This window comes from Parambassis ranga, chromosome 12 (genome assembly GCF_900634625.1).
Source record: "Parambassis ranga chromosome 12, fParRan2.1, whole genome shotgun sequence".
Classification (NCBI taxonomy): domain Eukaryota; kingdom Metazoa; phylum Chordata; class Actinopteri; family Ambassidae; genus Parambassis; species Parambassis ranga.
In genome coordinates this window covers 15,692,802-15,716,919 of record NC_041032.1, presented here as the reverse complement: position 1 = coordinate 15,716,919, position 24,118 = coordinate 15,692,802, and the positions used below count along the sequence as shown (strand labels likewise).

Here is a 24,118-nt window from a genome sequence, read left to right as displayed (position 1 = left end):
AGATTTTCAGAGTATTTCTATTGGACTGCTCAGGAGTATACAGTACATAGAAAACAGTGACATTTTAACACCACGTCAACATCTGTAAAATGGTGTGAAATCGTTACATAAAAAACACTAATCATTAGACTTGTCACTTAAAAAGTACACAATGTTTTAAAGTTTATACAAATGGGCTGGATAGCTCAATTCTGTATGAACAGGGCAGAAAAATAAAACATCGTACACGTCGAAGTTTTTTGTTGCATGGCACGGCGCACGTGTTCACCAGAAGGAAGCTTCTGATCGATATTTACAGAGTGCGTCACCTATCATACACCGATACGCTGGAAGATTCAATATGATCCAAAACTGTGCTCCAGGAACACGAAGAGTCAAACGTGTTGCTGTACAAGGGCGGTTTAAAGGAGCAGGTCGCCATTTTAGGAAGTTCGCTCATTCGCTTTCAGACTTTCAACCTGTTTGATTTCTGTCAGGAAAGTGTGTCTAAACGAGGCATGTAAGGTTTGGAGCCTGTTGTGACATCATAAGGGATAAGTCCCTCCCCCTGCATGTTAAAACTCCTGTCAGCCATATTAACCCTGTCCTGGCTTGTTTTTAGGGGGATGTAAATAACATAAGTCGAGATATATTCTCGGCTGTAAGGCTCAAGCAAATGAGAATAATTCCTAAAAGGTCGGACCTCTTTTTTTTCAGTTTTTTTTACAAAGGGCAGTATAATATTCATAAAATAACTTCAGAATCATAAAGTTAGCGTCTGTTTCTCGTGTGCTGAATCTTTAAAGTGGACAGTGCAATAACTACGTTAGTAGAGGCTTCTATAGTTTCATCTGTCACCTACACTACAGTAGTCCTGGAGCAGGTTAATCCGTGTTAGCTTATTTCTCTGTAGGAGCGTCACCGGCTAGTAAAAGACAATAAATAATAAAAGGACGACAAATCAGCCGCAACATCCAAAAACATCAACCTGTGGACGGAAAGAAACGTTCCGATCGAAATCAGACCTTCACTTAAAGACGTTCAAGTCTGACCTCTGTCTGAACGACACACCGCCTGGTAACGCTTTGGTTCGGGTACTGGTTGAATTTGGAGTATTAGAGTCACTTGTTGTAATACTTTGAGAATTCAGTCAAAATATTTTTTAAACTAATACATTTAAATGAATTTGTGATAAAAAAAATTGAAAAACATGTCGCTAAATAAAAATGATGAAGCTTAAAAAAAGATTGTATATATAATTATTGTTTTATATTTTATGTTATAAGTTTAGGATGAACTTATAATAAGAAGATAGATACAAGTATATTTATTATTTAATATTAATTTAGAATAAACAGAATAAATTGTGATATTGAGTCTCAAATTTAGAAAAAAATAAATATTTAAATCAAGTTTGCAATACTTAGGAATAAATCCTGATATAAGAATTAAATCTGACATAAAAAACATAAGAAACATGTTGTTATATTTAAAAAAAATATATCTGTAAGAAAAAAACTGAAATATTAAAGAAATAAGGCTGTAAATATATTTGATGGTATAAAAAAAAGTGTAATACCTGAATGTAATATTTAAAGCTTTGTTATATTGTAAAAAATAAAATAATAAAAATAAATAGTTTGAGGAAATAAATAATGAAAATTCATAATATTTCTGTTTTTCAGAAATGGTTTGTTGTAAAGTGATGACTTCATTCTCAAAATGTCTTCCTCCCAGTGGCACTAATACTCCTGATGAACAGGAAGAGCAGCTTTCTAAATGTTAGTCAACATAAAACAGACGCGGCAGCATCGCTCTCTGATTGGTTTACAGCCTCACAGACTGAGGAATGTGATGAAGAAGAATCCCTTCAGGTTTGTTCTGTGCTTCACTTTGTTGTCAATCAACAAATAAAACCTAAAAAAAAAACACATCACATTTTCTTATTTTAGAAACGACACGTTAGAAACCACGAGTGCAGAGGACGGATTCTTGTTCTCTTATAAACATCAATATTGCACCAAAGCAGCATATTTGGACGAGCATTCTGCATCTTCAGAGGGACGGGTTCCGATCAGGACGGTGGCTACCAGTGATATGCATAAATACAGTATAAAAATACATTATGGAAAATCTGCGGGGGGAGATTTAGTCGGGCTGATGCAGCAGGAGAGGGAGGTGAGGAGGAGGAGGAGGAGGAGGAGGAGGAGGAGGAAGAGGAGGAGGAAGAGGAGGGGAAAGATCGAAATGCCTGTGGCCCTTTAGAAGGTCTGGTCGTCGTTGCAGGACTCTGTGGCGTGTCCGAAGGCCTCGCAGATGTCGCAGTAGGGCCTCTCGTCGGCTGGGTTGCCGTGGTAGGTGGTGTGAGGTACCGAGTCGGGGCTCTGGGCCTGAGTGGGGCAGTCCTCTGTGTCGTGGAGGTCGAAGCAGTCGCAGATGTCGCAGAAGAGACGCGGCGTCGCTTTCTTTTCACGTTTCGGCACAGCTTCAAACCTGTAGGACAAAGAGACGAGAAAAGTCTTCTTCTGTCAGCAAATCCTAAACTCTCCCCCTGGTGGTCCGCCGGCTTGGAGCTCAGTGTATTTATGTTTGTGACTCAGCACCTCTCAGCGCTGCGTGGCCTATTTCTCAGCTCAGATTTATTCAGAAACAAGTTCTGTTGGATCTTATTTTGGAGACTTGATGTTTTCAAAAATAGAAGCAGAGTTCAGATTCAAGTCCAGAGAAACAAAGAGATTTAAAATACAGTCTGTGTCACTCTGAGTCCAAACCTAAAGTTTTTAACCTGTGGAGTTCCTCAGGGTTCAAACGTGGGACCAGTTTGTTTCTTTTATATCCTGTATGTTGGTCATTTCATTTCAACTTGCATAAGAATCTGGTAACAGCACTTGATTAGCTTAGCTTAGCTTAGCGCACCGACTAAAAGGAGGCGCAGATAGCTGAAAGGCAGCCATTTTCTCACCCGTCTGTCCCGTCGTTGCCGTTGAACTCGGCCAGCACGAGCTTCTTCAGTTTGATCTTCAGCTCCTCGTTCTTCCGCTGCAGGTCTACGATCACACTGTTCAGGAAGTTGATCTGATGGAGACAATCAGACAAACATTAGCTCTGAAATGATGATACACATACCAATGAAAAAAGAAAACCCCAGAGGAGACTGTGGACGGTCTCACCTGTCCCTCTGCGAACTCCTTCTCCTCCCTCAGCTGCTCCAAAGCTGCATCACCTGCACAGAATTTAGAAGAAAATCAAACAAACAGCTTTGATGAACCGTTTGACTCCACAGTGATGCCGTCTCCTCACCTGAAGGCGGAGCTTCCCTGTCTTCTCCCTCTGAGGCCTGCGTTCCCACGAGCCTTTGCTCCAGACTGTGAACTCGGGTCTGCAGCTGGGCTTTGTCTCTCTCCAGCGTCTCCACGGCCGACTGCAGGGTTTTGGCCACGGCGTTCTCTCCGCGCAGCACGGCGATCTGCACACAGAGAGATAACTTACACACCGGACAAACGTTCATGGATCCCACGGCTGTAGCACTGTGTTAGGTCTGACAGGAGCGATAAATGACCCGTACCTCATTCCTCAGAGTTTCCAGTTCCCGGTCTTTGTCTGAGATTAAGGCTCCAGTGGATTTCTGGAAGTTTGCGTCTTCCTCTGCGTCCTGGTTAGAGATGTCTCTGCAGAGACAAAGCGAGGATTTAAAGACGACGTCTGTCTGCAGCGGCATCCAGCTGACACATCTCTCAACAAGTCGAAGTGAAGTGAGGCGGCTCGTTTCTCTGAATCACATCTCCGTGTTCACTCTGTTATTTCTGCTCTAATTGTGCACCACCTCCTCTCCTCCACCTGACTGAGCTTCACACCACAGTCTTCTCTTTGTCTGTCATCCTGCCTCTGCTGTCTATCACGTCATCACCTCTTTAATACACACTGAGCTGTGTTAACCCTTTGTTGTCAGTGAGCAGCTGTTTTTGATTCCAGACTTGGAAAGACCCTAAAATAAGACCAAACAATGACACAAAATCAGCTTTCTGAGCCAGAAAGACACTAAAAAAAACAGAAACGTTCGTGCAGGTGCACAGCGTTCATGCTGCGGAGTGCCCCAGAGGTCGAATCAGGGACCTTTTGTATTTTAAACCTTAAAACTTACTTACTTACTTACTAAAATTCGGAGAGTTGGGACCCTTTTTTATTTTCTTTGTATGTTTATACACTGAATTTGTGCTACGTGGCAACATCGTGCACAGATGCTGAAACTCATTCAGCTAATTATGAAACTCTCAGTTAGCTTAGCTTAGCAAAAAGACTGGAAGTAAGGGGTTAAAATAAAGTGTCATCATCTAAAGCTCATCTAAAATACACAAACATGCACATGTTGTCTCTTACCTGGTCTTCATGTCTGTCTGCTGGCTGTTGTGCTCTTCAATGTGCTGAGAGGCGAACACACAAACACAGAGGTATTTAAATAGAGGCTAAACCCGTCTGAGCTGGCAGCAGGAGAGCAAACCTCACAACGCCAAAACTCGTTAATCAAATCAGCGCGGGCTTAACAAGCTGATCAATGACGGGATGAAGGAAGACGTTTACATAACAGGGAGATGTGGGAGAAGGTGTGTGTACCTCGCCGTGATGCTGAGACTTGTGGGAGGCCAGCTTCAGCTCCTCACTGAAAAATAAGACAGCAGATTTACACACACGCACATGATGTCCACAGAAAGGAAAAAATACACACTGCAGTTCCACTTGTGGCCACTTGAGGGCTGCCTCCAAAAAAATGGGTCAATCCTCATAGACGTCCATGTTAAAATTAAAATTTTTACAGCAGAAATAAACATGTTTACAGCTCGGTGTATTGTTTGGATTCAAATGTGGCTAAAAGCAGGAAGTGGAAAACTGAAAATGTTCAAACATCTTAAAGCTGTAATCTGTGCGTACAGTCAGATTTAGACCAATCCAGAGCAGCACAGACGGGGCGTTGTCTGGGAATTTATGAACGTGGATATTTTTGGACGCTGGAACCAAACGATTTGTTAGAGGACTGGAGCTGAGCCCCATGTGGGTCAAAGGAAGAACTCTGAAGCCGAAGCTGTGACTAATGGCCCGATCCGAGCTCCATCTGGGTGAAATATTCAGCTCCCTGCTGGATGATTACATTCACCGTGCCTCCTCTCTAACACACACACACACACACACAGACACACACACAGACAGAGCTTCAAACATTTTTGGTTTGACCAAAACACACCAGTGTAAATGCCACAAAGCTGCATTGTTTCTGCACACACAGACACACACTGTGATGTCACAGTGAGCGAAGTGGCCATGTTGGAGCCAGGCGGTCCGAGGAGGAGAGGAGGGATTACATAACAGGATGTGGCTCAGAGAGGATGGAGGAACACACTGTAGGGACGAGGCAGGAGGAACTGTAACACAGCAGCAGCTGGTTCGAACACGAGTCCTCCATCCAGAGGTATATTTTCAATTATTTAAAGACACGCTCGGGACAAGTGTCTGAGGACGAATCCATTTGTTGACATCCTGTGTTTCCACCTGCTGCTCCTCCTACATCTCCATGACTGTAATTCAGCCTCTTACATCCATCTGCAGCTGTGACGTCACAGCGCAGCCGCTGATGAGTCAGGGGAGGTGTGGCAGGATGACGTAAAACACACACACACACACACACACGTGCACACACGGCAGCTTCGCACAAGCACATGTTCTATAAATAGCATCAACAGCATCAGACCGGAGAGGCATCATAAACAAAACAAGGTGGATTTGTGCGATTATAAAGGCTGAGACGCTGCTTCAGAGGCGCCATGCTGCAGCTTTTTCAGCCGGCACTGACACTGAGGGTTTAAATGTTCAGTGAATTAGGCCGCGAGCTTCAGCTTCTCTGCCTGTTTTTGCAACATTAAATTAGCCGTTAGCTTCTCCTGTTTGAAGTGCACATAGTGATGTACGTATATACAGACTGTGGTAAGTTTGTCTTGCAATTAATTCTCCGTAACGAAGCCAGCGATGAAAATCTGACTTTCTCGATGAATCTGCAGATATTTAAATGTTAGAGTCACATTTGTCTGCTCCTGCGATTTCTTTCGTCACAGTGTTAAAAGATGGACGCTCCAAAGGCAGCCATATTGGTTACATAACAGAGGGGGAGGGGCCACAAAAGATGGTGGACAAAACTGCTGTAACGGTTTGAGTGATGAACGCCACACCAAAAAGCATCAACAGATAACAACATAAGAGGCCAAACAGCACAGAAACTGCAGTACCTCCAGTGTCCACTTGAGGGCTGGAGTCAATCCCCACAGACCACCGTGTTTTAACTTGTTTTTTACAGTGTTTAATGTTCATGTCGGCCGTATGTGAGGCGACGTTTTATAAAACTCTACGAACTGTAACCTTATGTGACGTTTAGAGGACGTACCGCCTCCATGTTAACACACATCTGAAGGGAGGAATGCTCATGTGTGGACGCTGTGACACCCGGGAGGCCGTCCTCACCGTTATTATGAGTGTTGTGAACTGAACCCAGCTCCGTGCATAATCACATAATAGCAGTTAATTGTTGGGTTTACACAACAATTTACAAGTGGGAGCATCTCTCTGGAGGTTTTACATTTTATTTTTGTTTGTGCACACAGCCCTGTCCCCCCCCTCCTCCCAGGACAGCTTTAACAGCAGCAGTGTAATGGATTCATTTGCCTGGCTGGCAGGGGTCACCTTTGGAGGCAGGAAAAAACACATTAGTTATCCCGTGTACTCACATTTCCTTGCAGAGGACTCCGATACGCTGATTCTCGGAGCTGCTGCGCTCCTTCGACAGGCTGAGCTCTTCCTGGTATTTGGAGTTCTGCTGTTTCAGAGCTTCGAGCTGCAGACGGAGGGAAGAGCGTCAGACGGCAACAAACCAAAACAAGTCTTCCACTCATCAATGTGCTGGAGTTACAGCCCCGTCTCAGTGATCCTTATTCATCTGATGTTTTGGTTAAAATACACACTTTTTACTCATCTAAAAACATGCCAACACCCACTTACAGAACTTATATGGAGTAAATCAGAGCTAAAGTGCCCTTTGTTTATGACTGCATGCATCTGTTTGTATTGTGGCATCATTAAAAGTATGCTGAATCCACTCAAATCTGACACAGCACAGGCTTAACATGTGTTTAAACTGCTGGTTGGGATGCTCTGCAAACATTTGAATGCACCAACCTCCAGCTGGGGAACAGGGATGCACCCCTCCCTGTTCGACCCACAAATATAATCAACACACACACTTCAGCGTCCAAGAGAGAGCAGCAGTTAGTAACACTGGGTTATTAAAGTGAATCTATGGAGACCTTCCTGATGAAGTGAAAATGAAAACCACAGAAACGTCCGCTCCTCCTCCTCCTCCTCCTCCTCCTCATATAACTTCAGCTTTTCCTGAGTCAGACATGTTCCAAAAATCTGAAATCATCTCCGAGCAGCACTACGAAAACAGCGCTCAATAATTAATTACCAAGTATGACTTTGAAATCAATGCCTGAGAGCTGCAGCTGGCGCGACACAAACCCTCTCACCATGTAACACACAATTATCTGCAGCATGACACCGGCACAGCAGGAGACCTCCCCACCCCGTGTGTGTCCTGTCCTACCTGGTAGTGAGGCGAGTAGATGCTGCTGGAGTAACCCTGATGCAGAGCAGCGATGTCCATACCTGCACCGGCTCTTTCAGCTGTGTTCACCTGCTAAACGGCAGCACTGTCGTTACTTTGCCTCTCTGACGGCCGACACAAGCTGAGCATCAATAAACCATCAGCTCTCATCCCCCGCCGTGCACGGCTGCCCGAGGGAAGCAGAGAGCGCGCCGCCTCAGCAGCCCCTCTCTCTCTCTCTCTCTCTCTACCACTTCCATTATGTAAGCCTGGATAAGCTCCTCCCCCTCCACCACCGACACCTTTCTGCAGCTCAGCATATGTGCGCACACACACACACACACACACACTCATCAGGAAGCATCCGCACACAGTGAATCACAGAAGTGTCTCATATAAACAACCAGCTATTCATTCTAAGAAGCACAAAAACAATGCATGAAAGATGCACTGTGTGTGACCAAAAGTTAATGGACACCATGTGCACCTGTTTTTAGCTCTAAAGGTGAGAAATCTAACACTGATTTAAGGTCTGAGCCCAAAATAAATCAGCATTCTGGACACATTCGAGAAAACAACGCTTCATGGTTTCAAAGTATAAAGACAGAAAAATAGATTCATGCTTGAAGTAATGCACTGATATCTGTGAAGTGAAAAAATTATTATTATTATTATTCCTCAGAATAATTAGGTTGTCCATAAACTTTTGAACATTTAGTCACTGTCCGCTGCTCTCCATGTTTCTGATTCCCTCTCTGATGCCATTCGGCAGTTGTAAAATCTGATAGAAGGTGACGGACGATCATTTCTTTGAGCTTCTCTTGTGCAGACAGACACACAAAGTGATCGTCTGAATCCTCATGATCTGCTCTAAAGCTGCAGCAATGATCAATGAATGGAAACTGTTAGGAACAGGAACATTTTCAGGACATTTTCCACCTGATTGATTACCGTATTTTCCGGACTATAGGTCGCACCAGCCAAAAAATGCGTAATGAAGAAGTAATAAACATAGATAAGTGGCACCAGCATAAATCACTACGTTTTTAGCGTAACGTTGCTGCTTGAATTCCTCTTAACCTAAGTGTTGCGGCTGCAGGGCACTGAGAGTGAGAGACACACATTTCAACAAGTTCTCATGCGGAGAAACGATGATCTTCACCGCACAGAAACTCCTATAAACATCCTGTAAATGAGTAAAAGGCAGACTGCTGTGCTCTATAGCTGTCTGGAATTAGCGACATATCGACCACACGCGTCACCGATGCTCGGAATGCAAAGTGTGGACAAGCTGGAGGTGGAAGGAGAGGGACAGAACAGCTACCTTTATATTCTTAATGGGACGTCAGGACACACGGCTAACTAATCGCATCTGAATATAGGTCCCATACCCAGCCAAAGGATGAAAAAAACTGTGACTTATAGCCCGGAAAATACGGTCATCATGGGCAAAATGTAAACAATGATCAGCTGCAGATCTGCACGTTTACAACTGAAAACTGACTGCACATGGTGTCCGTTTACTTTTGGTCACATAGGGTCGATCTCCCTTTCTACTCAAAACAAAACAAAAATAAAAATAATTTAAAATTTCAGAAACAAAGAAGCTTTAATTCAATAAAGTCAACTGTTCATCCTGCAGATGTCTGACTGTCCAACACAAGAGAGGCCAAGTCAACCGTCCATTAACTAAAGCAATGTTCCATCCAACCAGGCATCATCACACACACACACACACACACACACACACACACACACACACACAGAGCTCAGTGTGACATGTGCAGGATTACATCACTGCATCATCACACAGGGCAAAGGGAGGAGGAGGCAGATGTGAGCGCTGAATAATTACTCGACAACATGTGTGTCAGTGTCTTTCTGCTTTCCTGACCTCTGACCTCACACAACAACAACACACACACACACACACACACACATTGCATGTTTACGTTCAGTGTCCCACTCTAATCTATGGAAGTGACCATCAGGATGCTGGCTGTTCAGTTAGAGGGCAGCAGAGAGCCACAGGCGCAGCCAGGCGGCACAGAGATGGAGTGTTTCATGCGTGGCTGATTAAATGCGATGACTGGGACTCGTGTCATCACGTGCTGCCGGCGTGGGAATCCTGATGTAACAGAAAGGCTGCGGGCTACAGATGCTGAGCGGATGTATGTGGACACACACACACACACACACAGAGAGAACACAGCAGGCTCAGAGCACGAGAGTCTGCTCTGAAAGTAAGACTCAGAAAACACACAGAGCTGCAGCTCACCTGCGCCTGCAGCGTCCTGTTCTCATTGGTCAGCTGCTCCAGCGTCACAGCCATCCTCTCTGATTTTTCAGCCGCCTGGAAAACACAAGGAGGCGATTTTTAACTTCACACAGCAGAGTACACAAACAGTAACACACAGATATTTTCACAATAATGTGTTGTAGTGTCGTACCACCTGTGCGTTTTATCTATTTATTTGTGATATATCAGTTTTATGCTCTTTTACCTGAGCACGCAATATCAGAGCAAAAATCCATTCAAGCGTCTCTCAAATTAAAGCAGACTCACTAACAGGTTTCCATTTATGGACCTCGGAGGTCACTGGTGACGTGTAAAAGAAGGAATGCCGGCTCCGCCTGTTAATGACTTTCATGAAGCAGACGAACGAAAGCGTTGGCTTCAGGGAAAGATCCCCGATCACCTGATAACTGTCAGATAACGTCGTGTCCAGATGTTCGATGAGCGAGTCGTTGGTGTTTGTGTTGGTAGAATTCAGGATTCACATTTTGAACTTTCTGCGCCTGATGCGTCTTTAAGTGATCGTCCTCTCTGCATCACTGAAGCTCCGCGAAGCTGACTGTGGCCTCGGGCTGATTCTGCGTTGTTAAAACATTACTAACACACACATGCACACATTGCTCTGGTTCCCATTTGGGTTTAATAACAACAGACGGCTATTTTTTATTTTATTCTCTGCTGTCACAGTGTGGGCTCATGTTTCACCACGAGCAAGCACACATTTGTATGACATGCACGATGCTTTCAGGGACCGTTGGATAGTTCTAGCTGTGTGTGTGTGTTTCATTTGGGCAGCAAGTGTATATTTTGTTGATTTTTTGTTAAGAAAAGTTGAAATAATAAGATTTTAATCAGCTTTTTATCTCCACGTGTCACGCACGATGCATTCAGGGACCATCAGAAGATCAACGTCTAAAAATTCTTTTACTTTTTTTGGTTTCTGGCTGTGACAAATTTACATTTTTTAAATGAAAACATGCTTGTTTGTAAGCCGAACATGTATTTTTGTCATGTAAACACAGTGCAGTAGAACTCACCTGTCCCAGCTGCGCTCTCAGCTCGTCCTCTCTGCTCTGACTCTCCTCTTTCAGGGTCTGGAAGTCCTTCCTGGAACGCTCCACCGTTTGCTCCAGCTCTACCAGAAGACAGCAAAACATCATCAACACCTTGACATGGAGAAACAAACTTTAAGAAACACACCCATCTGATGCCTGGTGGTTACCTAGCATGGTCTTTGCCGTCTTCCTCCTCTCCTCCTCGGCTGTCTCCAGCTGTTGTCTCTGAAAAATGGAGAAACATCAGCTTGAGCTAATCGCTCACACGGCAGCATTCTTCTACCTTGAGCTAACGGGGCAATAATGACGGCGTCCAGAAAACATGCAGGGACTGAGGATGAAATGTTTCCCCTTAATGAGGCTGCGTTCACAGCCCCACAGGCCCCACACCTCACAGTCTGACCTTCTGTGAGACGTTACACAAGTATTTCTATGGAAAAGAGCCAGAGTACAGCCTCCAAAAAGAGGACACATACATCTAAAACTGTTATTAGTAACAAACGCTGGCCGCAGCACATTCTCGCCCTCCTGTGTTTGTTCTCATGATGATGCAGCGAGGTCCTCCTCTTCTTACCAGGCCGCTCAGCTGCTGCTCCAGAGCCGTCTCATCCTGCTGCACGGACAGAAGCTCCTTCTGTTTGCTCTCCAGGTCGACGCTCAGCTCGCTGATCTGTTGTGGACACACAGTAAACACATGTACGTCCAGCGGAGCCGTAAATTATGTATTATGACAGCGTGTACATACACTGAGGGCTGTAAAGAGTTTTCACTTCTAGTTTTACCACCAGGTCGTAAAGTACTCTCACACAGAAAATTAATGAATGATCCGTGGTAGAAGAAGAAAGCAGCGACTCTCTCTCTGAAGATTTCCACCAACCTTTTTCTCCTGAGCCTGAGCCTGAGCCTTCAGGCTGCTGATCTGCTGCTGAGACAGAGACACGGCGTCCTCCTTCTGCTGGGACGCCCGGAGCCGGAGCTGCAGGTCCGCCACCTCCCGCTCCAGCTCCATGATCCGAGAGCGCTCGGAGACCGTGGCCACCTGCGGCGGGATGCAGAGAGGAGGCGTGAGGAGAGACAGGAGACCGCCGAGTAACTGTCCAAATGCAGATAGTTACTGTTCCGTAAAAAAAAAAAGTCCACCTTCTGACTCGCTTTCTGTTGATTCTCAATAAAATTGTACTAATGTTCTAATTCCCAAGCTTTTGTTGTCTTCTTCATGTAATTTGCCATCATCAGATATTCTTATATATTCCTGTTACCATGGAAACATGGCTCATTTTGAAAAAAATTGATTTAATCCCACAAAAAATAATCAAAAAATATAAAAAGTGTACTAATCCGCCGCTGAAAATAGTCCCTCCTGTTTGTCTATAAAGCAGATGTTACAATGTGCAGGCGAGGGAAGGCAGAAAGACGCCAACCAGAGACTCAGACACAGGTTCAAACATTCTAAGTTTTGGTCTTTTCATTGATGAAAATGTTGATTGATAAGTTTGTGGCCAAAGGCAGACGTAGTTACACCCTCGTCCTCTCTCCTGTGTGATCACACAGAGAGTCTGGATCAATAACCTCAGTAGCATTTCTGTTTCAGGACATGAAGGTCTCTGTTTTCTGCTGGTGGACGGTCTGGAGGAGGAGGAGGAGGGGGGGCAGACAGATCCTGGAGGCGAGATCCACACCGCTCAGACTTCTACCTCTTCCACAAGATGAAGGAGGAGCTCTGCGGTCGTCGCTGGAGACTTTCAGGAAGTCCAAGACGGCGAAGAGCAGGTCTGTGTGCTCCACTGACTAAACTAAACTCATAAATGCACTTTTTGGATTAAAATCTGCAGCTCTAAGCATGTTTCCTTCCTCAGTTCTTGAAGTCATGGCAGCTGTTTGCTCCACCGTGTCAGGGCTCATAGGAAGAGGGGATCGCGTCCACCTTAGGCCACAAGCTTAGACTAATAAACATGCACATTGTTCCGTTAATCTGTGTTATTATAGAAGCTCAGAGGCAGCTGAGGTGTTAATGGTGCTATGCCAGACTAGCAATGCATATCAGCCCTGTGTGTAGGGGGGGCAGCATCCGTGACATTTACCCTAGTGTCCTCTAAATCCCTCTGGAGTTTTTCAGCTTTGGTCTTTTCAAAGAGCAGGCTCTGCTCGAGCTCCTTAATGTGGGCATGCTCCAGCCTGGTCTGCGTCTGTTAGTCAGAGAGAGCAGGAAGAGAAAGAACAAACAGCAACACTCGCACGCCAGCTTCATGCCACAGAGAGGAAGAGGAGCAGTGAAAAGCAATGACAGGTTTAAATATCGTCTCATTGATGGAGAGTAAATCACACACACACACGTGCAGAGGAGACGACGATGAGAAGACAGCGCTCGCACACAGATGATGAGAGGATGTAAGTGCAAAAAATGAGAGGAAGGCGAGTGAATGAATAAATAAACAGAGCAGGGAGGAAGAACGACGAGTCTGAGCCAGAATGAATGATTCAAGGACCGCAGGAAAAAAGAGAAATGATTGATCTGATCACCTGATCAGATTTAAATTAACGTCATGTGGCCATTAATAAAATAAAGAGTCAGAAAAAATGTCGGGTCGTCTGATGAGTTCACGTTCAGCCTAATAAGTGAAGAATATGTTTAACCAGAGAGACCAGATTACATAATCTGATAATCTGAAGTTACCTCGAGGTCTCCTTTGGTGATGCACGCCTCTTCCACACGGAACTGCAGATCCTCCACTTTCCTGTCACACAGGGACGATAACAAAACTTCAGCTGGTGAAACTCTGGAACTCATGAAGTTTTAATGCAGAGCTGGATTCCAGCAACTTCTAACAACAACCCTCCAGTGACTGCAGCACAAAGTTCTCTGTTCCACTCCGTGCTGGTTTTAAGTTTTGTGTTAGAAATAATCAACATAAGAAACACATGAATTGTTCATATCTTTAAAGACACGATGAACTCTCGGAGGCGGAAAATTGAAGCAAATGTGGGAACTGCAGTTCCTCCAGTGTCCACTTGGAGGCCTCCATGTTGACCTCCATGTTAAAATGATGGATGGAGATCCAGCCCTCCCTCTCCCCTGCCACCATCACCATCCAACCAACGTTACCACGCCAACCAGGAGATGTAAAGCTTCCACCTCACCGGGGAGTTTCAGCAGCCAAGGGTCAGAAGGTCCCCGACCCAAAATCACACTGCACCCACCTCCTTAGGCCTGTCTTATGGCTGAAGTACAGACCCGTGTTGTTTGTTTGGGCTTTGCCCAACCGGGCCCTATAGGAGAGGACCCAGCCCCGAGGCACCCGCCAGTCTTAGGGGTCTGTGGATTGAGTTAGTCTGGGATTTAACCTCAGATCTGTTTGCACTAGGAGACCCTACCAGAAGCATATAGCTCCAGACAACATAGCTCGGATCTTAAGACCACACAAGCCCTTCTGCCATGACAAGGCCTCGACCCTAGAGGGGCATCTTAAAGAAGCACTTTTTATTGATTAAACAAACACTCTTACTCATCATTAATGATGGATTATTGTCTTGTTCTGGACCTGAGCCTAAACCTTCTCAGAGCTAACAGCACTGTAGCTCTGAGGTTTCTTTTGTCTCCATGGCTACGGCTGCTTCACCTCTTCAGCTCTGCTGCTGTCACCACAGACACCAAATTCAAAACACAGGTCTTCTAATTTAGGACGGGGAGACGTTAAGCTGCTGCTGATCGGTGGAATCAGCGTCGTGTGAACTACTTTGTCTCTGAGCACCCACCTCTTCTCCTCCTCCAGCTGGTTGAGCAGCTCCACCTTGTCTCGATCGGCTGCCTCCACCAGAGAGCGCAGCTGGTCCATCTTGGCCTCCATCTCCCCTGCATACTGTGACACACACACACCACAGGATGAAATATCTTTAACTTGGATTACTGAGATTTTTTTCCCATTTTTTAGACACGCTCTGTTTTTGTCATCGGCCTGACCTGATCCCGGCCCTTCCTCAGCAGGGCCAGCTCCTGCTGCACCTCTCCAGCGTGGCTGGTGGCTTTGGCGACCTCGTACCGCTCCAGGTCCCTCTCCACCAGCAGCTGCTCGATGTGCTGCTGCTTCTCCTTCAGGGCCTCCTGCAGCGCCGTGGTGCCCGAGATCTTACGAGCGTACCGAGCAGATGTCTCCGTCAGCTGGAAAATACATGAACACACTCGAGTTTCACCCTGTGGGACGTCAGATGATACACCGCAGCAACCTGAGACTCTGTCAGAGGGCTGTGAGGGGGCGCAGCAACAAGCAGGAAGCCATGATGGACTCACATGTGAGCAGCAGTCACACGACCAACATTCTTACCAGTCCTGCTCGGCTGGGTTTACCGCTGATGGAGGAGGTGGCGGAACTAAGGGAGCTGATGGAGGAGGCGCTAGGGCTCCTCTTGAGCGTGGACCTCCTCCGTGAGGTCTTGGACTTCGTGGGTGTGGTGCAGGGAAAGCCGATCCGCGTCACTTTGTGAACCGGAGCAAAGAGTCCGTACCTGGGCATGCACTGGAAGTACCTGCAGAGGAGAACAGGCCGTCAGTCGCAGAGCTGACGTAGGGACGACAAACCCGCGCCTGAAACCAGCTCCACCTCGTCCCAGCTACAGCGCCGTCGTTCTTCCCGAGAGGTTCGTCCAGCTCCACTCCACACCACTCTCCTTTGGCGAAGTCGGTCTCTCCAAGAAACCGCACCACACCTGCCTTTGTGCCGCCAACCTACACAAAAACATCAAACCTAAAAACACCGTCCAAGACAAAAACGAATGGGTCAAAGGAGGAACACTCACCAGCACGCGGTCTCCCAGCCTCAGCTCCCTCTTGATCTTCTTCAGGGAGTCTGGGTCTGAGATGTTGGACAGTGACTCGCTGACTGTCAGCATCCGGTTTAGGGCGCCGCTCGCCTTAACGCTGGAGGCCGGGGCTGCAGGTGGCGTCTCGCTCGTGGCAGAGACACCTTGTGCCGCGCCGGCTTGCTGCCCGCCGTTCGCCTCCTTCTCTGGCAGTGCTGTCTTGGACAGCTTCGAAGGCCGCGTGAAAATCCCTCTTCCATCCTCGCACTGGAAGTACCGGACCCCCGCCACCGACCCGTCGTTCTTCCCGATGGGCTCGTCCAGCACGATGCCCGCCCACTGCCCCGGAGCGAACTGCGTGCCGCCAACAAACTGCACGTAGCCGGGCTTGTTGCCGTTAACCCAAACCCTTTCACCAATCTGGAAGTCCGGGTTTCCTTCCTGGGTCGGGGAGGTCACGCCTCCAGCGGGCTTATCAGGAGGGAGCGGCTTTGAAGTGCCTGCAAAGAGAATTTATATCATTATATATTGTTTCTAATTGAAGTTCATCCTTCAGTTTATAAAAGTTCTTACCAGACGACGGAGACGTCCTCGTCGGCACCCCGGATGGACGGGCTATTTTGGTGGGCGGTTTCAGCCCACTGGCCTTGCCTGGTGTAGTCATGGCTCCCTGTTTGTCCATGGCTGGGGGCCCTGATCAAGGTGGGGGGACGAGGCCTTCCCCACCTCCCCACACGGGCCCAAGTATGATAGGAGGGAGCTGGAGAAACAAACAAACAAATGCACAAACATCACATCTGTGTTGTCATTTGTTGTCGTTTCATTTCAAATTAACAACTTTAAAGTTAAAAAAAAAAAACTTCCACAACTACATCAGAGTCTGAGTGAGGCCTCCACGTGTCACCCAGACACAGCCGGGCATTTAATAAAAGGCTATTTATTACCAGCCATGTCATAAATGTGATATCCAGCTGGCATGGTGTCCCTGTTGACTCCAGCCTCACCCTCAGAGTGTAACGACTTCACATCTCTACATCTTTTATCAAACAAAACGTAACGTCTTTTCCATTTCAGACTCTTCTCTGACTCTGAGTTGTTTTCTTGTGACTCTTGTGGGCCGAACAAATGGCCATTTCATTCATGATTCACACTGACAGCGACTGAGCAGACATTATGTTTCACACAGTAAAGGCTGTGTGTGCAAACACTGCGAAGACGTGTGGTGTGAGAGCTCCCACACTCGCTTACTGCAGAGTTTCTGCAAATAAAACCACTCATAAAGAAAAGGTACATTTAGATTTAGGCCATAAAATTTACAAGAAAACATTTCTGGATATTTTCAAAGATTGATGTTGTATATTTATAGGTAAATAAATCAACAACATATCGGAAAACAAAACTTTTTATAAAGTTGTACACGTACATGACTTTGTCACAAACGGCAGCGGTCACAGATGATCACAGATGATAAGCTGCTCCATTCTGGGACTTATATTATTAGTTTGGTTGCCCAGCAACCAAACTATTGTTATTATTATTATAATTAATAAACTGATCATCTAATGCAGGTGTAAGACCTGCCGAGGACCACCTGGGGGGCTCCAGGGGCTTGGGTCCAGCTTTGGGCCACTGAGCCCTCTCATCTCATCTTGGCCATGATGACATCCGTATGTGAACGCTCCTCTCTCTCCAGGCCTGACGTCACTGCCTGCGGTAACCAGGTAACAGGAGAAGATCAACTGTAACACTATCAGTGCTGCTCCACCCCGCCCAACCGGGGCACTCAGACCAAAACAACAAGCACACACCTACAGCTGTCAGACCTCTCAGCCCTGCTGCAGCATCCCTGCAGCTTCTACACGGACACACACACACACACACACACACACACACACACACACAGAGCGGTTTCTGGACGGACTCACAGTCAGACTGGCTGGTGTTGTTTGTGTCTGGGCTGAATAACTCAGGTGATACCACGCAGCACGCAGCACAGCCACAGCAGCAGCAGCTCGGTCTGACCAACCCTGTTCTCTACAGCGGTGATTTAGTTCCAGACAAACTCCCTGTTGTTATATTTTGTGTCCTGGCAGCTGTGAAGCCTTTGCTGGAATGTTACAGCTAGCTAGCATCAACATTAGCAGCAAACTGAGGGCGGACGGACATCTGGGGCAGCTAACGCCCCTCTGAGGTGATGCTAAAGCGGGGAAAAGGCGTCGGACAGAAGCGCAGGAAGTTTCTGTGAGGGCTTACTGTGTCTCTGCGGGCGGACGGGCTCCCTGTGCTGGATGTCGCGGCTCGCGTTAGCAGCCTACCTGCACCGTTACATGTTTTTCCATCAGCTCCCGCTTCCCTGCCCAGCCCCGACTGACGTCACGCAACTGGAAGCAACGCGGCCTTCAGGGACGCAAACATGAGCTCGGAAATCCGCACTCCTGTCGAAACTCAATTCAAACGCTGCTGATTATTTCAATATGGCTGAATTGTTGAATTTACAAACATTTCAGAATTGTAAATAAATCATAATAATTAAGACGCCTTTCATAATTTCAACTTTGCAACCGGTAAAAGTTAATAAAATAAGCCACTGAGAAGAAATCTCAAAAGTTACAGTAAAAGTTTAAATTTAAAGTAAAAAAAAAAAAAAATTGGATTATTTATATATGGTTTATTTTATCTGTGATATTAATTATATCATAAATGACCAGAGCCAGTATTTTTTTTTTTAAATTATTTATTTATTTATTATTATATATATTATTATTATTATTAAAATATTTATTAAAATGATTGAAAGGAAGCGGAGAAGCTGAAGGCATGAAAACACTCTCAATTTATTTATTCCAACAAGACATTCACTTTAAAATACATCGAAGTGAAGTGAACAAAACACGATCTTTTGTTCTACAATAAATATTTTCAGCATACAGGGACTGAAGTTTTAAATACATTCACTGTGCTAAAAGGTTTTACACAACCATCTGAGCCCCAGGCATCAACAAACAGAATGTGTCTTTATTAATAGTTTAATAACAGCACTATGTTGCCCAGCTGCTGATTCCTTCTGTACATATTATCTGACTGGGACGTGACTGACTTTATTAGGATATAAGTGAATACATGAAGCAGAGAAGAAGCAAACGAATTGGCTTAAATGACAACCTGAGCATCACCGACCTGCTAAACATTAAAGGAGTACATGTGTAATTTCAGCTCACTTCTCTTCTAGATATGATACGATGCATTCATGGAACACCGGGCTTCACACCCTCCTGCCATCCACGGTGGAGATGTCATTCTCGGAGGACTCTGTGGGGTCTTTGTCATCGTCGCTCTTCCTCAGCAGTTTGTTCAGGAGCTTCTGGAAGGTGCCGCTGAAGGCCGGGCTCGAGAAGTAATACACCAACGGGTTGAGGACGCTGTTGAAGTAGGTGAGGCACACGGTGGTGTAGAAGGCCAGGTTGGCCTCTTCAAAGTACTTGCACTCGTTGTACCACAGCTTGAGGACCCACACTGCGATGCGGGACATGGTGCTGGGAAAGAAGCAGGTGACGAAGATCAGCGCCACGGCCAGGATGAACCACACAGCCCGCTTGATTTTCCCCTTCTTGTCTATGGTCCGGCTCCTCAGCTGCCACATGATTCGGATGGTGCAGAAGGCCACGATGGACGTGGGCAGGAAGAACTGGATGACGTAGAAGGTGTTGTGCCAGGTGGAGAGGGGGCTGAAGCCCATGCAGATGTTGAAGCTCTCACACTGCGTGCGGTTGCTGTTGTAATAAAAGTGTTTGTCTGCAAGAAGGTAGCCGGTAGCCAGAAAAATCAGACCCCAGAGGCCCAGAGAGACCCAGAGAGCGTAGCCCAGGCCCATCCGGTTGATCCGGTTCAAGGGGTGGACAATTTTCAAGTAGCGATCCACCGCCACAGCCGTGAGGAAGAAGATCCCCGCCGCACGGTTGGCAGCCAGGAGGAAGAGCAGGATGCGACACATGGCGTCTCCGTACAGCCAGTTCTTCCCTCGCCTGTAGTAGTCGGCTCTGAACGGAAGGCAGAACAGCACGATGGAGTCCGCCACCGCCAGGTGAGTGAGGTACACGGAGTTAGGCTTCCACGTGTCCATGTGGAAGATGAACATCCACAGAGCCACGAAGTTCCCCATCAGACCAAACATGAACTCCAGGATGAGGACAGGAGGTAGAACCCGGTCCAGGATGGGCGACTGGAAGGCACAGCAAACGTTTGCCTGCGTGGAATTCATCCTGAGAGAGGCAGAGCTGCGACCTGCTGCTGCGGCCGGCTGTGGAGCCAATAAAGGTCTGCCGGCTGCTTCGGAAACATGTTTGCGTTCATGCAAACGATTCTCAGACAAACACGCTAATTCAGGAGTGGAGCGAACATCTGTGTTATCTGTGGGGAAGTGCTATTGACCCAAAGGAGCACAGATACAACTGTAAATGTTATCTGTCTGGGGAGCGTGCGTTCATTATAAAACTATTATGCAGGGGGAATAGTGCACTCACAGGGATTGAGTGGGAGGAAAACAAGCAGCCTGCGGCCGTCTGGGTGACTCATAAAGCAGCTGAAACAGAATTCACATTAAAAGTTAGGAAAAACAGAAACACACACACACACACACACCAAAGAAGAAGAAGAAGACGTTGAGTGTACAGGTGAAGGAGACTGAAATTTATTAGCCTACAGTTGCTCGAGTGAAGAACATTTGGGGAGGATTCAACGTCATACCACACCTTTGGCAAACCAGAGAAAGCAGCTATGAACTAAAAAAAAAAAAAAAAAAAAAAAATATGCCAAGTGAGTGGCCGAGTCCGCATGTTTGTTTTTTTTTTATGTACAGTAAATAAAATAGGTATAAAATGACTTAATGTGTACATTTGGCCAGGTTGTTACAGGTCACATCCGTTTCAGTAAAAGTGCATATTTGGTCTTCACTTCTTCACTTCACCCAGATCATCGATGCTGTCGTCATCCACCTGAGGACACACACACACAGGCGAGATCAGACACAGGGCAGGCCACGCTCTAAAATTCAAGACTGGAAGTCAATGATTTACAAGAGAAAACAAGAGTATTAGTTTAGTAGTAGTTTAGTTTAGTATTTTTTTAGTAATTAGATTATTATATATTCTCAGAATTCATTCATTTAATGTCAGAATTAAAAAGTTTTCCTTTGTGAAGTTGTGAATTTTCACCAACTGTGTCAGAGAACATCCACATTTTAATCAGGAAATTGTGATGTATGTATTTATCTCACTGGAGGACTGAGGGGCAGGATTAACCCTTTGAGTCCAGCATTCTTCTGCACCTACCTCAGGCCACTTCTCTTGAATGACGTCGATTATGTCGTCTGTAAAATCTCCCTGAATGATTATTTCATCCTCTGCTGTAACGGAGGCACCACAAGAGAACTTCTGGGCAAAGAATCGCTGAGCCTCTTTAAGGTCGATGTCTGCACGGGTCAGAGCGGGAGGTGCGTTAACACAACATCAAAGCGTGAGGAGAAGTCAGCGGCGGCAGCACAGATTAATAATAATATTAAAGATAATGCGCTCACCGAATGTTGCCAGGCCGCACACCCGTGTGACGTATTTCTTCTTGGCTCTTGGGATCTTTGCTATTGTAACTTTCTGAGGCACAGTCTTCTTTTTCTGTTTGATCTGGCCTCGTCCACCTTAAACATTCAGATTAAGAATTAGGCTGTAGTACCAGCAGCAGGTAACAAAGAACGGCAGGCTGTAACTCTACTTTCTTTACATTGACTTGGTATATTCTGAGTAATTCTCTCTCTCGTTTGTGAGCTCAGCTCTGAGAGTCACAGAGGAGTTAAAGAGTCTGACTCCTGTACCGTCCCTCAGAGCAGCGCGGCCGCAGGAGTCTAATGGACAGGGTGGGCGGGACCACCTCCTCCTCCAACTTGGCAAGTTTAAACCCGACAACTGACCACGTCTGTTTAAGGAGTCTGTCCAGGTGAAGGTTAGCAGACCAAACGGCACAGTCATGACTACAAGTCTTTACAGCTGTGTGGGTAAAATATCCCAATTATAAGCATAGAATTGATATGTTCTGATGGAGTCTTAGGTCAAACTTTACTTTATCCGTCTGTGGAGTCTGTTGTTGTCCTGGATTCAAATTGCCTTCACAGGAATGAAGGAGTCCCAGATTACGACGCAGCAGCTGACTCTGAGTTTGAATTTTATCTCTTGATAAAATGATTTCAGAGCTGATTAAGTTCCTACAGTCATGATCATATTTCACATACATACTGCTACAGGAAAGAGGATAAACGCAGAAACATGTTGAGTAAATATGCAACAAAGTGATGTAACATGGTAAAAACTATAAAAACATGTATGTAAATGTGTCTCCATGTGCAGACTATTTGCATGTTTACAGACTGAAATGTGTTGTGGACTTGTGTAAATTCAAATGAGAGAAAATCCGTTATGCAGCATGTGTAGACGTACAGCTCTTCAGCAGACACTCGTTTGTTTCAGGGGTGAGTTTACATCACATGACACCTGCTGCATGTGTGTACAGTAAAAGCAGGCTGTGATAAAACTTACCTCTCTTCTGTTTCTTCTTCTCCTCCTCCTCGCCTGCAGGGGGAGCGTCTCCAGCGCGGAAATCCTGCTTGGGTGCGTTCGCTATGGGGCCGATGGGACGGAAAGAAGACAGAACAAGGTGTTAAAATCAATCCTGATCCGTCAATATACGCGTTTGACTTTTTTTTTTTTCCCAGATGACCACTTTGTAGCTCTGTAGGTTTGTAATGGATGTATGTAAGACACTCACCAACAGTCAACCTGGCAAACTCAACTGGAAAGTTCTTCTCCAGCCACTGCCTACATTTGGCTGGCTCAGGCATGTACTCGCAGTACTGCAGACACAACAGCACAGAGTCAGTTAGAACTCCGTTTTGTGACCCACTTTTCTATAAATACACAATATACAACACGTCTTACCTCTGTAGGCAGAGAGCACACTGCAGAGGAATAAAAAAAAACATCAATAAATCACAGTGTCGCATTAAGGAGAGCCACAAAGATTCATCAGTGACGGTTTAAAAACTGTACCTCCACAATAAAGAACTTTCAGTGGGTATTTTGAATCAGGGTCAGCCGTCCCTGCTTCTCTGCTTTCTGATTCCATCTCAGTAGCCATCTCAGATTATCTACAAACAAAAAAAGAAAGGAGAGAGAGACACATAAGACGACATCAACACACACACACACTGGACAGGTCTCTATTTACGGTGGCTGTATTTTTGCCGTTTTCATGCACTCTTTGACACTTTGTTGGTCCATTTTTCGAGACTTTGACATTCAGAATCTCCCGTCTTGGTTGAATGGCATGGTTCCAATGGTGCAGCAAATCATTACGGAACAGGAAGCTGATGAAACATAATATAATCTTCCCTAAACCTCAAATGTTTAATCAAGTTTTTTTGCCTATATTGTATAAAAAACACATGACATGATAGCACACACTTAACAGACTAAATTATCATGATTGTTTTTGTCAAAAACACCGTCCAAAACTCAAAGATGTGCAGTTTATTGTCATGTGTGAACACAGACAGGCATGAGTGAAGAAGGCTCCTGCCAGTATTTCATCATGCTAGCCCAGCCTGCCAACAGTCAGCCGCTTTCTCTCAGTATTGATCAGATCAGATACACGAGCAGCTAGCTAGCTAACATCACGACGCACACTGAGCTGAACTCAGAGTATCTGATCACCAGTAGGTCGAATTTAACGTACAGCTGTACCAGCAACAATCAGGCAAACACTTAGCTTTAGCTTGCTAACACATGCGGCTGTTTTAACATTGGGTGCAATATTAAACACAAGCTACACAAAAAGTCTTAATAATGTCTTCGATTAGATTGCCATAGTGATCATGGACGCAATCATAATTTATCCCAAACTTAAAAATAAGCGTAATATATCGCCGCGGTTTTCAGTTTCAGTGGTTTCATTCATCAGGTTACGTTGACTCACCCAGCTGTCACCGTTAGCCCCTCAGTTCACTGGGCATTAGCTTAGCAGGCTAACCTAGCTAACACACCGCTAACTGTACAGGCTCTGCTGTGAATTACTAAGTGAAGGTGGATGAAATGTCGAGTTACGTACCCCGCACAATAAACTCTAAAACTGCTGTCTATTCAGTAGAGCCGGTCGCATTATTAACGCCACTTTGACTTTTACAAAAGCATTCTTATTCAGTAAGGTTTAGTTGGCGTACTTTGAGCACGCCTCGTAGCGCTTCTTGTTGTAGTTGTTGAAGTGGCTGACGTGCTGCAGCGACCCCTGTTGGTTTGGAGGAACGACAAAAAA

The 24,118-nt window shown here is 45.7% G+C and overlaps 3 protein-coding genes across 7 annotated transcripts; all 3 read right to left on the bottom strand.

Annotated features, from left to right (window-relative positions):
* Window positions 1-64: 64 nt before the first annotated feature.
* On the bottom strand, window positions 65-18,142 carry clip1b (CAP-GLY domain containing linker protein 1b). Of its 2 annotated transcripts, XM_028418355.1 has the most exons (22): window positions 18,020-18,142; window positions 16,340-16,526; window positions 15,764-16,266; window positions 15,568-15,692; window positions 15,292-15,493; window positions 14,931-15,128; window positions 14,726-14,829; window positions 13,647-13,707; window positions 13,054-13,158; window positions 11,850-12,011; window positions 11,547-11,642; window positions 11,140-11,197; window positions 10,955-11,052; window positions 9,900-9,974; window positions 6,747-6,853; window positions 4,591-4,636; window positions 4,357-4,400; window positions 3,545-3,647; window positions 3,280-3,445; window positions 3,150-3,202; window positions 2,942-3,054; window positions 65-2,472 (listed from the first exon to the last, which is right to left on the bottom strand). In XM_028418355.1, exons 2-22 carry the CDS (start codon window positions 16,446-16,448, stop codon window positions 2,241-2,243), a joined length of 2,760 nt encoding a protein of 919 aa, XP_028274156.1. In that variant the 5' UTR covers window positions 16,449-16,526; window positions 18,020-18,142; the 3' UTR covers window positions 65-2,240. The 2 variants fall into 2 exon arrangements, with proteins under 2 accessions (XP_028274156.1, XP_028274157.1); XM_028418356.1 differs by lacking the exon at window positions 13,054-13,158.
* A 717-nt stretch (window positions 18,143-18,859) lies between these two features.
* LOC114443965 (hydroxycarboxylic acid receptor 3-like) lies at window positions 18,860-20,116 on the bottom strand. Its single transcript, XM_028418357.1, has one exon. The coding sequence runs from the start codon at window positions 20,022-20,024 to the stop codon at window positions 19,029-19,031; it is 996 nt and encodes a 331-aa protein (XP_028274158.1). The 5' UTR covers window positions 20,025-20,116; the 3' UTR covers window positions 18,860-19,028.
* A 487-nt stretch (window positions 20,117-20,603) lies between these two features.
* Window positions 20,604-24,079, bottom strand: denr (density-regulated protein). Of its 4 annotated transcripts, none has more exons than XM_028417737.1 (8): window positions 23,915-24,079; window positions 22,858-22,955; window positions 22,747-22,766; window positions 22,577-22,661; window positions 22,348-22,428; window positions 21,339-21,455; window positions 21,094-21,233; window positions 20,604-20,757 (listed from the first exon to the last, which is right to left on the bottom strand). In XM_028417737.1, the coding sequence occupies exons 2-8, from the start codon at window positions 22,943-22,945 to the stop codon at window positions 20,713-20,715; spliced, it is 576 nt and encodes a 191-aa protein (XP_028273538.1). In that variant the 5' UTR covers window positions 22,946-22,955; window positions 23,915-24,079; the 3' UTR covers window positions 20,604-20,712. The 4 variants fall into 4 exon arrangements, with proteins under 4 accessions (XP_028273538.1, XP_028273535.1, XP_028273537.1 ...); XM_028417734.1 differs by having other exon boundaries at window positions 22,348-22,438; window positions 22,578-22,661; XM_028417736.1 differs by having other exon boundaries at window positions 22,348-22,438; window positions 22,578-22,661; window positions 24,027-24,076.
* Between the last annotated feature and the right edge of the window lie 39 nt (window positions 24,080-24,118).

Coding starts and splice junctions, on each gene's coding strand:
- clip1b (XM_028418355.1), bottom strand. CDS start 16,448: ATGGACAAACAGGGAGCCATGACTACACCAGGCAAGGCCAGTGGGCTG. Junction 16,267..16,339: donor GAGGACGTCTCCGTCGTCTG/GTAAGAACTTTT, acceptor TTCTCTTTGCAG/GCACTTCAAAGCCGCTCCCT. Junction 6,854..9,899: donor ACAGGACGCTGCAGGCGCAG/GTGAGCTGCAGC, acceptor CTCCGTCTGCAG/CTCGAAGCTCTGAAACAGCA.
- LOC114443965 (XM_028418357.1), bottom strand. CDS start 20,024: ATGAATTCCACGCAGGCAAACGTTTGCTGTGCCTTCCAGTCGCCCATC.
- denr (XM_028417734.1), bottom strand. CDS start 22,945: ATGGCTACTGAGATGGAATCAGAAAGCAGAGAAGCAGGGACGGCTGAC. Junction 21,456..22,347: donor GAAGAAGAAACAGAAGAGAG/GTAAGTTTTATC, acceptor TGAATGTTTAAG/GTGGACGAGGCCAGATCAAA. Junction 20,758..21,093: donor TTCAAGAGAAGTGGCCTGAG/GTAGGTGCAGAA, acceptor GTGTGTCCTCAG/GTGGATGACGACAGCATCGA.